Source organism: Manihot esculenta, chromosome 14, assembly GCF_001659605.2.
Source record: "Manihot esculenta cultivar AM560-2 chromosome 14, M.esculenta_v8, whole genome shotgun sequence".
In the NCBI taxonomy this organism is placed as follows: domain Eukaryota; kingdom Viridiplantae; phylum Streptophyta; class Magnoliopsida; order Malpighiales; family Euphorbiaceae; genus Manihot; species Manihot esculenta.
In genome coordinates, this window is record NC_035174.2 from 3,951,332 (window position 1) to 3,964,706 (window position 13,375).

The following is a 13,375-nucleotide window of genomic DNA, read 5'->3' on the forward strand; positions in this document are numbered from 1 at the left end:
TTTGATTTCGTTATTCAATTATAACTGATGAACGCTGGATTTTACTACCCCGGTCTGAGGCCTGACCCATGACGACAGTTCTTTACCTGAAGGCTCTTAAGTCCCCCGCATGGATCAGGTCCAGCTCACTCGGCTTTAAGATCGGACTCCTTCTTAAACCTCTCAAATCGGGCCGGCCCAGTCTTTACGACCCTCAGCTCAGATCTCCCTTGGGCTTCAGTCCTAATCTCACCTTCCAGCCCAGTCCAGAGGACATAAGGTGGCCAGCCTATTCGCTTTGTGTGTAATACCCGGCTAGAATCCGGCACCGGAATTTCTGTTGTCTGGTGGAATCCGGGGTGTTGGGATTCTCTTTAAGGGTAGGAGTTATGGTTTCTAAGTGTTATGATGTATTTTATGGTTTTACAGTTCGATAGTTTTGAGTTGAAATGAACCAAGGCAGAGGAGCCACGTTCGGCCGCCGAAGATAAGTTCGGCCGCCGAAAGTGCCCAATGTTCGGCTTCCGAAGTTCAAGTTCGGCCCCCGAACGTTGCATGGTCTTGTAGGTGATTGGGCAGCCGAAGATGAGTTGTCCATCTAGCTGAGTCATGGCTTTTGACAGATGTTGGCCTCAGATTCTTGCCATGAAATAGGCCACGTCCCTCATGACTAATCTGCAAGTAGTCTTGAGCTGCTCATACAGAAGAGTGAAGTTTATGTTTTTTTTTTTTTTTTTCCAAGGTTTGAAAGTGTGGAACAAAAGCTTAAGGTGGTGAGAGTTTAAGAAGAGTTGGTCCGTTTTTCTTGTTCAGAGTGTTCATCTTCTTGTTACAGGAGGTAAGTGATGCTCTTGAACATGTTTTTATGTTGTCTGAAGGTTTTTATGGGATTTGTGGAAGGAGATGCATGTTTAGGTTATTAATGATAGTTTTGATGAGTTAAGATCATATTTTACTGAGATGTTTTACTATTCTACTCACTGGGCTATAGAGCTCATCCCACTCCCTTAACCCCAGTTTTGCAGGTTCAGTGTACAATGTACAGGGACAGTCCAGCAGAGTACAGGAAAAGTAAAGAGATCTGTAATAGCTTAGAGTGGACATGTAATATTAAAGAGATGTAATAGTTGTTGCTTGACCTAGTGATGTATGTTTTGTCCATGATCTATATATGTATATATGTTTCCTGTATGTGAAAACCAGGCTTAACAGGTATGAGTTAACCCTTCTAGAGCAAGCTCTAGTCAGGGATACAGAGTACAGAGTACATGAGTACAGAGTACAGAGATAGTGCATGCACAGGTTAAGCCTTGGTTCAGAAAAGAGTTTTATTTTCACAGAAAATGTATGATCATGTATGAGGTTTACAGGTACACAGAGAGTATAGCAGGCTTGCTACGGGTTCTGGCGGCCTTAAGCCGACCTGAATCCTAGCGCCGGTGACGGTCCATTTTGGGGTCGTTACATTGTGGGTCCATCCGCATGCGTACCAGGGGGAATTAAATGGCCGTTACGTATAAAGCAGAGATCTGATATTCTCATACGTCCGTATCCGTATGGCAGAGACAGGTGGCCCAATGGCAGTGAGGTCGTTGCACGGACAGATAAAAAGAAAAAAATAAAAGGAGAGAAGTATTCTCCTCCTAGATCAAACTTATACAATAATTGTACAACCCTATTTTTCTAGATATGATATCATCAATAACTAAACAATACTAATCTATAAGTGATTATAATACAAACTTAATCATATGGTACTAATGAACCAAGATTCCATTTAGTTATAGTTATCAGACAAAATTATTAAAATGTTATTTTTTTTATATTTAAATTATTAATAATATAAAATAATTATTATTTTATTTCAGTTATTTTAATTATACTGATAATTATATAATTGATTAAATATTTTAATTTTGATTAAATTTATTTATTTTTAAATATTCACATTTAGTCCAATTAACCTTTTTTAAGTGTCGATAAAATTTTAAATGGTTGAAAATGAATTTCAATGCAGCTTAGATTGATTGACCAAATATCACACAGCTTTGGAACCAAGAAAGAATATTCACACAGACTCACTCACGTGAAGCAAGTGTTACATTGGACAGTTTTTAAATGTGTTTTTCAAGTTGAAATTCAATTAGTTTTTTATAAAAAAACTCGAAATTCAATCAAAAAAATATATTCTTCGCGAAAAAACAGGAACTAATTGTTAGTACGGAAAAAACCACGAAGTTTTGGTTATATAACTTTCTAGCGGCCACTAAACGGGCGACAAGTGCAATGCTTATTGTACCCTTCTGCCGCAAGCGCATCGAAGCGAGGGTCACAGCCAAGTAAAAGAAATCACATACACAAAATGAATCATGCCTAACGCGAGCCGAGACGTGTTAGCTACGCACCCGGAGCCTCTTTGCCTCCCGAACCCACCTCACATCGTTAATAGCGCGACAAGGCCATTTCCCCATAAAAACCAAACAGCTTTCCCGCTAACGTCAAAGCAAACGGCCGTTACTTAAGCAAAGCTCTCATTGGTCACAACGAGGATAAACCTTAAACAGCGAAACAAACGTCGTTTATGATGAAAGCGGCCTTTATTAATTACCCGCGATCCTGTCGCTTTTATTTAATCTGGTCCAGAGTGCAGTGTACCGGCTAAAAAGGTTAAGTAACCGGTGAGTGCCGGTCTTGTAGAGAGACTGGTTAAAAATTGACCGCGGTTGAAATGATTGCAACACTGCAAGAAGTTCTGAATTCTGACCACACTGGTTAAGTCTCGACCCGGTTACACGGACAAGAATGATAGAGAAGAGAGAGACAATATACTGAAGAAGATAGAAGAGAGCAGAGGAGAAGTCTGGCTTCTGGTTCTGGCTACTGCGTGTACCTGCTGCTAAGCTGCAAATTGCAATAGCTAGGTGGAAGAAACCACTGTTCTGACACAGAAGTACGATAAAGTGACTGAAGGAGAGAGAGAAGGGGAAGCAAATTGGTGGTTGAAGCAGCAAGTTTGTCGGTGAAGTTGTATAAGCTTTGGTTCTAGGCTTCAGACTGAAGATTTGCTTCTATCACCAAGGTATAAATCTAGTGATGGTTGATTAGAGAGAGAATTTCTTAGGTTGTATGAAGTATAGCTTTTAAATGAGAGATCGGAGTTGAGGAAAGAGGGATTTATGGATTCTACGGAGATTTCAACAAAGGGTAACGGTGGAAACGCAAGGGGAGAAAGCTTCTCTTCGGGTCATAGCGAACCCAACGACCACAGGAACACCATGGAAGGGCAGAAAAGTCATTCTACTCGTCCCATCTCTGCAAGAGGTAGAAATTCATACCGATTTTCTTATGTTTGATGTGATCCGAGTCTTTTATTTCGTTTTTCCCATTGCCTTGCTTTATGTTCTCTGTCTATGTGGCGGCGCGTGTGGTTCAGACGCTGAAACAGCGCTCTACACGGAGTTGTGGCATGCCTGTGCCGGTCCTTTGGTAACCGTTCCTCGGGAAAGAGAGCGCGTATTCTACTTCCCTCAGGGACACATCGAACAGGTTTGATTCAATTTTCATCATCTGCTTTTACCATTCTTATTACTGAAGAATTTTCCTTTCACAGCTAAAAGTTAAGCGGATTGACCTGCAATTTATGGGCTGTTTTTGTTTATTGTTGGATTGCTGGCTTTTATTTTTCTTTTTAAGCTTCAATGTATAATGTAACCTGAAATTGGATGTACGATTGACAAAGAAATTTGTTTATTCCCCCAACTTTTTACTGATTTACGGCTTATTATCTTGTTATTAATGGGTTAGGTGGAGGCGTCCACAAATCAGTTGGCAGACCAACAAATGCCAGTTTATGATCTTCCATCTAAGATATTGTGTACTGTGATCAACGTCCAGTTGAAGGTAGGATGATGATATAGAGTAGGTTTTTAAGAGGGATTTTAGTATCTAGACTTAAGTTTTGGTGTAACTGTTGATTGTAGGCCGAACCAGACACCGATGAGGTATTCGCGCAAGTGACTTTGCTTCCTGATCCCAATGTAAGTGTTCTCTAATTATTGTTTTGTGGTTAAGGGTTATTTTAGAATAAAGGGAGCGATGTGGAATTGGATTTTACATATCTGACAGTCGAGTGGTTTCTTATTGTCAGCAAGACGAAAGTGCAATAGACAAAGAGGCTCCTCTACCTCCACCACGATTTCGTGTGCATTCATTTTGTAAAACCTTAACTGCCTCAGATACGAGCACCCATGGTGGGTTTTCTGTGCTTAGACGACATGCAGATGAATGTCTGCCGCCTCTGGTTAGTAACAATCAAGTCTGCTTGTGACCCTTGATCCTAGTGTGTCGTTCTTCTTTTTCTACTCTCTCTTATTCTCTCTTATGTAGTAACTTCTTCTAGTTGAAGTTGAATTCTGAGTTGATGTTTAATGGTTTACAATAGGATATGTCAAGGCAACCTCCCACGCAGGAATTGATGGCGAAGGATTTGCATGGAAATGAATGGCGTTTCAGGCATATCTTTCGGGGTAATGATCCTAATATGACTGAACACCCTGGTTATGAGTTCTTTTGTGCTGTGAACTGAACTGTTTATTTATGTTAAACAGAAAAGGAAAAGGATTATATTCTTCTTGTAGCTCTGTTTTATGCTTGTTTAATTCTTACGGTTATGTCAATTACTAGGTCAACCACGGAGGCACTTACTTCAGAGCGGATGGAGTGTATTTGTTAGCTCCAAAAGGCTTGTTGCTGGGGATGCCTTTATATTTTTAAGGTTTCCTTCTTACAGTTTATTGTGGTATTTTAACTTGGTAAAGTTTCTGGATGGGCGTGACATGTGGTTTTGTCATTTAACTTGTAGAGGTGAGAATGGGGAACTTCGAGTTGGTGTTAGACGTGCTATGAGGCAGCAGGGTAACGTTCCTTCATCTGTCATATCTAGTCATAGCATGCATCTAGGTGTGCTTGCTACAGCATGGCATGCCATCTCTACAGGAACCATGTTCACTGTTTATTATAAGCCAAGGTATGTGTTTTATTTGCTTCATTGCACTAAACATAGTTATCAAATTAAATGCAGGTTGGGTGATTTGTGATTTGATTGGCTGATAATGCAAATTTATGCTTTATCCATTGTCCTCTCGGTTTTGGCCAATCAGCTAATAAAACTGGTTCCATTATAAACTTATTGCAACACAATTGGAAGTATATTATCTATAACTCAATTGGTTGATGTTATGACAACCTAACTTGCAATGTCCTTTATTTATTTGATTTTAAATACCAATATAATTTGTTAATATGTTGTTACAGGACCAGCCCTGCTGAGTTCATTGTTCCAGTTGATCGGTACATGGAGTCTATCAAGAACAATTATTCAGTTGGAATGAGGTTTAAAATGAGATTTGAAGGGGAAGAAGCTCCCGAGCAAAGGTTCGGCTTGTTCTTGTTGAGGTTCTCCTGTGGAAGTTGCTGTCTTTTTTGGTTTTTTCAAATTTGTATTTCTATCCCCTCCTTCCTCCTCCAAACATCACTCCTCCTCTCCTCCTTTATTCCATGTATAAGTTGGGGCTTTTCTTTCCAATATAATCATCTGTGATCTTCTTATTGTAGATTTACAGGCACAATTGTTGGAATTGAAGATGGTGATCCCAAAAGGTGGCGAGAATCTAAATGGAGATGCCTGAAGGTAGCATCCAAAGTCATTATGAGGTGTCTTATATGTCTTTTTAAATTGCTAAATTAAATAGCCTTTTCATTGTTACCTCTAGGTGAAATGGGATGAAACTTCTACTATACCTCGTCCTGAGAGAGTTTCACCATGGAGTATAGAGCCTGCCTTGGCTCCTCCTGCACTGAATCCCCTTCCCATGCCCAGGCCTAAAAGACCCCGATCCAATATGGTTCCCTCATCCCCAGACTCCTCTGTTCTTACTAGAGAAGGTAAGGGTTTCCTCTAATACATTTTCATAGATCCTTGTGTATAGATCAACTGGCTTCTGATTTACAATTGATTCCTTTTATGGGTTAGGTTCATCCAAAGTGACTTTTGATCCTCAACCTCCAAGTGGATATTTGAGGGTCTTGCAAGGTCAAGAATTCCAGACCTTGAGAGGTAATTTTGCTGAGTGCAATGAATCGGACACTGTTGAAAAATCTGTGGTGTGGCCATCTTCTTTAGAAGATGAGAAGGTTGATTCTGTATCTGCTTCAAGTAGACATGGATCAGACTGGATTCTCTCTGGGGGACCAAAGCCAACATGCACAGATTTGTTATCAGGCTTTGGGACGCATGTTGATTCCTCCCACAGGTTTGGTGCACACATTGTTGATCAAACATCAACAGCTGCTAGTAGAAAACTTGTATTAGAACAGGAAGGCAAGTTTAACTTGCTTGCAAGCCCATGGTCCTTGATGTCATCTGGTCTCTCTCTCAAGTTATCAGATTCTAATACAAAGGTTCCTGAGAAAGATTGTGATATGGCTTTTGAAGCACGAGGAAATATCAGATGCAGTGCATTTAATGAGTATGCAATGCTTAATGGTCATAGAGTTGAGCAGTCTCATGGAAATTGGTTAATGCCTCCCCCACCATCTCATTTTGATAATCATGCTCATGCAAGAGAGCTAGGTCGAAAACCAATTTTGGTACGAGAGCACGAGATTGGGAAATCCACTGATGGAAAGTGCAAGCTGTTTGGCATTCGCTTGTTTAATAATCCCGTTATGCCAGAATCAGCAGCTTCACATAGAAACTTGGTCGATGATCCCATGAGTTGTATACATCCGCAGAGTCACCAGCTTCATGTACTGGACTCAGATAGGTCAGAACAATCCAAGGGTTCTAAAATGGCAGATGAAAATGAATATGAGAAACAATTGCAAGCTGGTCTCCTGCACACGAGTGTGAATCAAAGCAAAGTTCAAAGTGTTTCAACTAGGAGTTGTACTAAGGTAATTTTCTGCTTTTTTTTTTTTTTGTGGTTGTGTTGATATCAGTCAGGTTTAAAAAGTACTGAAGTTTGTTTACTTCAGGTTCACAAGCAGGGGATTGTACTAGGGAGATCTGTTGATCTTACCAAGTTCAACAACTATGACGAGTTGGTTGCTGAATTGGATCGCTTGTTTGAATTTGATGGTGAACTAATGGCTCCCAAAAAGAATTGGCTAATTGTATATACCGATGATGAGGGAGATATGATGCTTGTTGGTGATGATCCCTGGCAGTAAGGATTCTATTTTGTTCATTGTTTGTTCTTTCAATTCAGATACTATTTGCATATTCTTTTTCCTGATTGTCGCCTTGCTTATTTGTGAATGATGTGAAAATCAGGGAATTTGTTGGAATGGTTCGCAAGATCTTTATCTATACCAGGGAGGAGGTACAGAAGATGAATCCAGGGACCTTAAATTCAAAGGGTGATGAGAATCTCTTGGATGCGGAGGGTATGGATGCAAAAGAATTAAAATGTTTACCACTTCCTCCGGTGCATAATACTGAAATTTGTTAGGTTGGTTCCTCTGTTTTCTAAGTAACTTAATATGTTTATGAAAAAGTTGTTAATGCTCTGATGACTTTTTCCTATTACCAGAATTATTTTCTGGAATGTATCTTAGTGTCGGATGATTTTTGTGAATCGGTGTTTGTTCCTTTGCCAGGTTTTTGTCAAAAGCGAGCAGGCGAGTGTGTTATGCTTATTTCAACTGAAAAAGTTGGGATGGGTGCAAGTCTTCATCGTTTAAGATGGTAGGCTTGGTGGCGTTTCAGAAAAAGTTGGCAAGAATGATATGATGCCCGATTTTGGAACTGTTAATGGAGTTGGTATTTTGTGGTGTCCAGTTACAGAATATATATATATATATATATATAGATAGATAGATATATATACCCCTCTCATGCTATAAGCATGGCAATAGTAGCCCTGCGTATTTTTAAAGAATTCCACCCTGTACATAGTATGACCCTCTCCTCTGCCTACCTTTCAATGCAAGTTGATACATCGTCTAGTGGTTTTTTGCGCAGGCCTACAATGTTCTAATGTTCATTTTGTTGGTCTCGCTCTCTCTCTCTCGCTCGCTATATATATATCTCATCTGTTTTACTTGCTGATGCTGCTCATTTATTGGATATACAAGTAATTGTTTTGAAGTTACAATGAGTTGCAAAGAGAGTCATGAATTGTATTTTTTGTTCATATGGTAACCAGCGAGTGGTTGCATGAAAGAGTGACCCGTTCCTGTTTCCTATTGAAACCCCAGTTCTTATTTCCTTTTAAGTCCTCAACTACTTTTGCATGTGCGCTGTTCCCTTTGGTGGGGAGTCGCATTAATGGGGAATTAAGCTGTGGCCACTCATAGAGACACAAGACAGGGCTTTGTTGAACAGCGATTGGTTTGTTAATTAGTGTGTGTATATGTATATTTGCCCTCTAAATCTCAGGCTGATCCCAATTGCTTTCAAATCCACGGCAACAATTGCTTCTTAGCGGGTGATAACAGTATTAAAGTTGAACAAGGGTGATACAGGGTTTTAACTCCGTCAATTCCTTTATCTCCTTAATTTTAGGGTTTGAACCTGGAAGGTATTGATTGAAAAAGCGCAACAATTGCTTAATGCATCTGAAATTGAATTAGTTGTAGAATTTTTGGATTAGTTGTTCGGAATCTTTCTTTACATTTTTTTCCCTTTTGTTAGGAATTTTAAATTTATAAGATTTTAATTTAACTAAAACTTTTTCTATGTTTTTTTGGTTTAGAATCGAAGAATTTATTTTTTAGCTGAAAAAATTTTGTTGCCAAACAAGTTAAATTTTTATATAATTTTCCAACAATTCATTTGAAATTATTTCGGATTCAATGTTTTTCTCCTAAAATTCTTGTGACGGTCTCTATCAAAATTTTAGTTAGAAGTGGGTAAGTACGATCAACTTTGAATGCGTTCTTGCCTACTCTTACCCTTTGTCAAGTATTCTTCTTACTTGATTTGTTTTCATAGTATTGGATCGTCCGTTAATAAGATGAATGATATTCGTGCTAATTGGGCCATTACCAATCAACAGGAATAAGAGCATTTCATTTATAAGATTAAAACACAGAAATTGCAGAATTCTGATTTTTCCAATGAATTCTCGGCCACAAACTGCTATATTTAGTTGGTATTACAGCAGTCCTCTTGGCATGAGAAAGAAGGCAACTACTGCATGACCTCTCTCTCTGTCGAATAAAATATCAGCTCCAAATTCAGTAAGACCACTATATCATCCCATGGAAGCCTGCAGAGTCCAGGAGTATTGCTTTGATTTCTTCAGGATGCACATCTTGCCCTTTGATTTGCTGGGGAAAAAATAAATACCTCAGTAATCACGTGGCTCTGTGTGTATATATTTCCAGATGAGCTTAAAGGAAAATCACATCTTTATTTATGCGCATTTAAAAATTGTGGAGTTCAACTTGCAAAGACGCAAAGAATAAAGCCATGGAAAGAAATATATCGTTTACGTAAGGTTAATGCTGGAATCCAAATGGATCAGAAACAATTCAACATGTCAAATGCCTTGAAGTTTGACAGCCCACATACACATATAGGATTAGTGATTGCTTAGTAATGCTTTATAGTGTTAGCTTCGCTAAGGATTTGTTAAAGAAGGAAAATGTACCTCAGCTTGGAAGATATCCATGGCAAAACCGTTGAAACAACTGATGACAGCTTGCTGGATGTCTAGGCCGAGGTTGTCCAAGGCCCTCATGGTGGAAAGCAATACACCTGGTCTTCGTCCACAAAACATATGAATGTTTACAGCTCTTCCTTCTCTCACTCTCACTTCAACCTATAAACAAAAACCACATATTCAAGCTAACGTTGAAGATCAAAAAGAAACAAATACTTGCTTACTATACCAAAAATGTTTCCCTGAAGAAAAAAAAAATAATTACCCTTGCTGGTTGACCATTTGGGCTTGGCAATGAGCTGGGGCATAGTTTATCCTTGATATGGCTGGGCAGGGTTGATGGAGTAGGTGTCAAAGGGTGAAAGCTTGTGGGCGTCAAAGAAGAGCCAGGAGGAGTTGACTCCAATTCATTATGGAGGTCGTTGATCCTCTGCAGAAGTTCCTTCAAGTACTCAATTGCATCCCCAAGGATTGATGCCCTGTCCATCTGTCACCACAACAACGTTGTAACTCACATTATGTCATTTTAATGAAGCATAATCGGACGTTCAAAGCTCCACATGTGTTTATTCAGTAGCTCTTCTCAAACAGCAGCATGACACGGTCAACTAAAATAATTAACATTAAGTCCTTGATTCATGGTTTGTTTATGGAGTCAGTCTTGTCTGATTACTGCTGAAATTTTTAACTTTTTGTTAAGAATTCAGCAAGTTCTTTAACAATGGTCCACAGTTTCTATCATATCTGTACTGCCTCACAATACTCTCCTGTCCAAGCTGAAACTTGTCACAGATTTTGAGAAGAGGAGGCTAGTTTGAGTCAAATCAGATTCTGGGAAATAGATTTTTTTTTTTTTAAATGAGTTCTTCAGTAACTTGCCTGAATTTATATAATTATTTTAATAAAAAAACAAAATACATTTCCAGAAAAAATAAGCCATTTGGCATTATTTGAAGGTTAAAAAAATATATATATTTTAGAAGCTGTTGCAAAAAGTAGTTTTGAAAAGGTTGTTTTATTATTGAGAGAATTACTATCAACTCTCCAAGTTTTTAGGAAAACACACCTCTTTTCACAAAATGACTAAAGAGTTTGAGTTTATTGATCGAGTAATTTTGAAATAACGGCAAACTAGTGAAATTTTTAAAAATCTAGGGACTTTGATTAGAATTCTCTATTGTCTTTATGATTGACCAACATTTTAAGTGAGCAAAAACAATATGATGTCTAACTTAATCCTGGAACTTACCAAATGAACACTTGGCTATGCTTTATGATCTAACTTATAAAAAATTGAGGTTGTCCACTCTTTTTCTGATATGAGGAAACACTCTGGAAATTCATAGACATTAAGTGTAATCTCTTACTTTTGATGTTGAAACCAACTTGCTTTTTCATCTGTTCCAAGTTTCAACCCTCGTCCTATATGTCTTATAAACTAAAAACACAGCTGTGTCTAGCAGAGAAGAACTGTCGGGAGGAAGGAAGGAAAGGAGAACAAAGATAAAAAGATTGTGTAATGCCACAACTTCATTGATGAAGCGACTAGTATGTAATATTTATTCTATGCCAGTGACCCGACAAATAATGGAGAATGTGAAGTGTCTAAATGTAAGCAACACATTTACTTGGAATTCACAAGAAAATGGTGGAAAAGAAATTCTTACCTTGCTTATCTTTGGAACTACAGACCTTAGCATGTATAGTCTATCATTGAGCTTCTTCCGTCGTCTCCTTTCTGCCATCAAATTCTTAGCAGGAAGCCCTTTCTTCTTCCCCTTCTGATCCCCAACACCAACACCACAGCCAGTGATACTGCTATTTGCATTTGAGCTATTTCCTCCATTTTTACCAATCTCCTCCATTTTAGTATTCTCCGTCAACTCATCAGAATCATAATTCAAACCCGAACCATCAATGCTTACATCCTCCAGAACGTCATCTACGTTACCCAGTTTTCTCTTCTTCTCATTCTCTCCGCCAAACTGAGTCATTTCTCTTTTCCCTTTGTCAATCTCAATCCCACTTAAAGCCCCCAAGTTCTTCCTCAAAGCTGCTCTCTTTTGAAACAAAGTAGGCTGTGCACCTATTGAAGGGAAAGTTTCAAGAGGTCTCAACAACTTGGACCTACTTGAAAACAGCGTATTCCCTGAGCTCTCATCAAAACCCCTAAACCCTGTAAAGTCCGGACCATTTTGTGGCAATTGGAGCATGCGGGTAGTTGAAAAGGGTGGATCAGAGCATAAATTAGAAGTGTTAATTTGATTATTTGAGCTAAAACCTATGTAGTTGGCTAAGACCCCAGCAGCGTTTGTAGTTGTAGTAGTAGTTGCCTGGTTCTCGAGGAACCCAATTTCGCCCAAATCAAAGCCATGCTCTAAAGGGTTATTAGAGACTACGTTAAGGAGAGAAGATAAGGTAGGCTTCGAGTGCATAAAGTGGTGCACCTGAGATGGGTCCAGATTATTGAAAATAGAGGAAGTTGGAGAGCAAGAAGAGGAGGAATCCACAGAGTGAAGCAAGAGATTATCTGGGTCAGCAAGATTTGGTGAAAATGTGATGTCTCTGATGGTATCTTGATGATTGTGGATACTAGTATTAGTGACGTACCAGTCGTCTTCTACTTCGAGCATGGATTTGAAAGTAGAAAGCGAACCCATCTCTTGCTTGCTCTCTATCACATCACAGCCATTGTTAATGTTGTTGTTTGCGGTGGAGTCTTGTGCTTCTTTCTCTCCCATCCAGACCGTGCCGTTTAGTCCAGACAGCATTTTGGGTTCTGAATTTTCTGTTATGTTTTCTCTGGAAAGTGAGGGAAGCAAAACAAATTGCTGAGAAAAGGGTGAGATAAGGAAAAAGATTGAAGAGAGAGAGAGAGAGAGAGAGAGAGAGAGAGAGCAATGGAGAAGAGGACGTTGCAGAGGGAAAGGGAAATGGCTTTTTGTTGTAAGAAAATTGGGTTGTGAGAGCTGAGAAGGATGTGACGCGCTTCACTGACGCTTTGAACGTTACACTGATCACTGCTTTAAGCAAGCTTCGTTCTCACAAATTTTTGTGTTTTATCTGAATATACTTTCTTCTTATTATTAAATTAATAATGCATAAATTATTAAATATAAAAATTTTTATTAAATTGTTGTAAATAATATGAAACGTAAGAAATGAAAAGATTGTGGTGGTTGTCTTCCTCCACCAATCGTATGCCAATGAAGTATTCCAGCTGGTAGTTTGTGTGTATATATACAAATATTTAGTATAAGGAAGTGGGGCCCAAATCCCAATTGGCATTTGTCATATAACAGTAATCATCATGATTATTATATCTTAGTTTGTCTGATGTGGAAAATCAGCAAATAAACATGTTACGTGGATGTAATCCTTATTATTACCAAAACTACCATTAAAATTAATAATTACTGTGCTTAATAATGTTCAACTTTAACTAAAAAAGTTATAACTTTAATCATAAATATATGACAACCCAACTCATTATCCTATCCCTCTCTAAATTTTCCCCCTAATATTATAAAATTTTAATTTCTTTCCAATTTTAGCCTCCAGAATTTTTTAGAGAAAATAATTTCTAATATTTTTCATAAAAGATATTTTAAAAAACTTATTTTTATTATTTAATTTTAATTTAAAATATATATTAGTAAATTTATATACAAATGTAGTAATAAAATTTTTAAAATATAAAAAATTACTTAAATATTTTTTTTATGAAA

The 13,375-nt window shown here is 38.2% G+C and overlaps 2 protein-coding genes across 3 annotated transcripts; one reads left to right on the plus strand and one right to left on the minus strand.

Moving 5' to 3' along the window:
• The first annotated feature begins 2,714 nt into the window (after positions 1-2,714).
• On the plus strand, positions 2,715-8,087 carry LOC110600235 (auxin response factor 2A). Of its 2 annotated transcripts, none has more exons than XM_043950233.1 (15): positions 2,715-3,300; positions 3,413-3,525; positions 3,784-3,879; positions 3,960-4,016; positions 4,127-4,279; positions 4,421-4,505; positions 4,663-4,753; positions 4,841-5,005; positions 5,293-5,433; positions 5,593-5,668; positions 5,751-5,922; positions 6,011-6,933; positions 7,015-7,205; positions 7,313-7,490; positions 7,639-8,087. In XM_043950233.1, the coding sequence occupies exons 1-14, from the start codon at positions 3,156-3,158 to the stop codon at positions 7,488-7,490; spliced, it is 2,586 nt and encodes an 861-aa protein (XP_043806168.1). In that variant the 5' UTR covers positions 2,715-3,155; the 3' UTR covers positions 7,639-8,087. The 2 variants fall into 2 exon arrangements, with proteins under 2 accessions (XP_043806168.1, XP_021592726.1); XM_021737034.2 differs by having other exon boundaries at positions 2,716-3,300; positions 5,293-5,412.
• A 642-nt stretch (positions 8,088-8,729) lies between these two features.
• On the minus strand, positions 8,730-12,658 carry LOC110600237 (transcription factor ICE1). Its single transcript, XM_021737035.2, has 4 exons — positions 11,315-12,658; positions 9,913-10,134; positions 9,636-9,806; positions 8,730-9,312 (listed from the first exon to the last, which is right to left on the minus strand). The coding sequence occupies exons 1-4, from the start codon at positions 12,416-12,418 to the stop codon at positions 9,232-9,234; spliced, it is 1,578 nt and encodes a 525-aa protein (XP_021592727.1). The 5' UTR covers positions 12,419-12,658; the 3' UTR covers positions 8,730-9,231.
• Between the last annotated feature and the right edge of the window lie 717 nt (positions 12,659-13,375).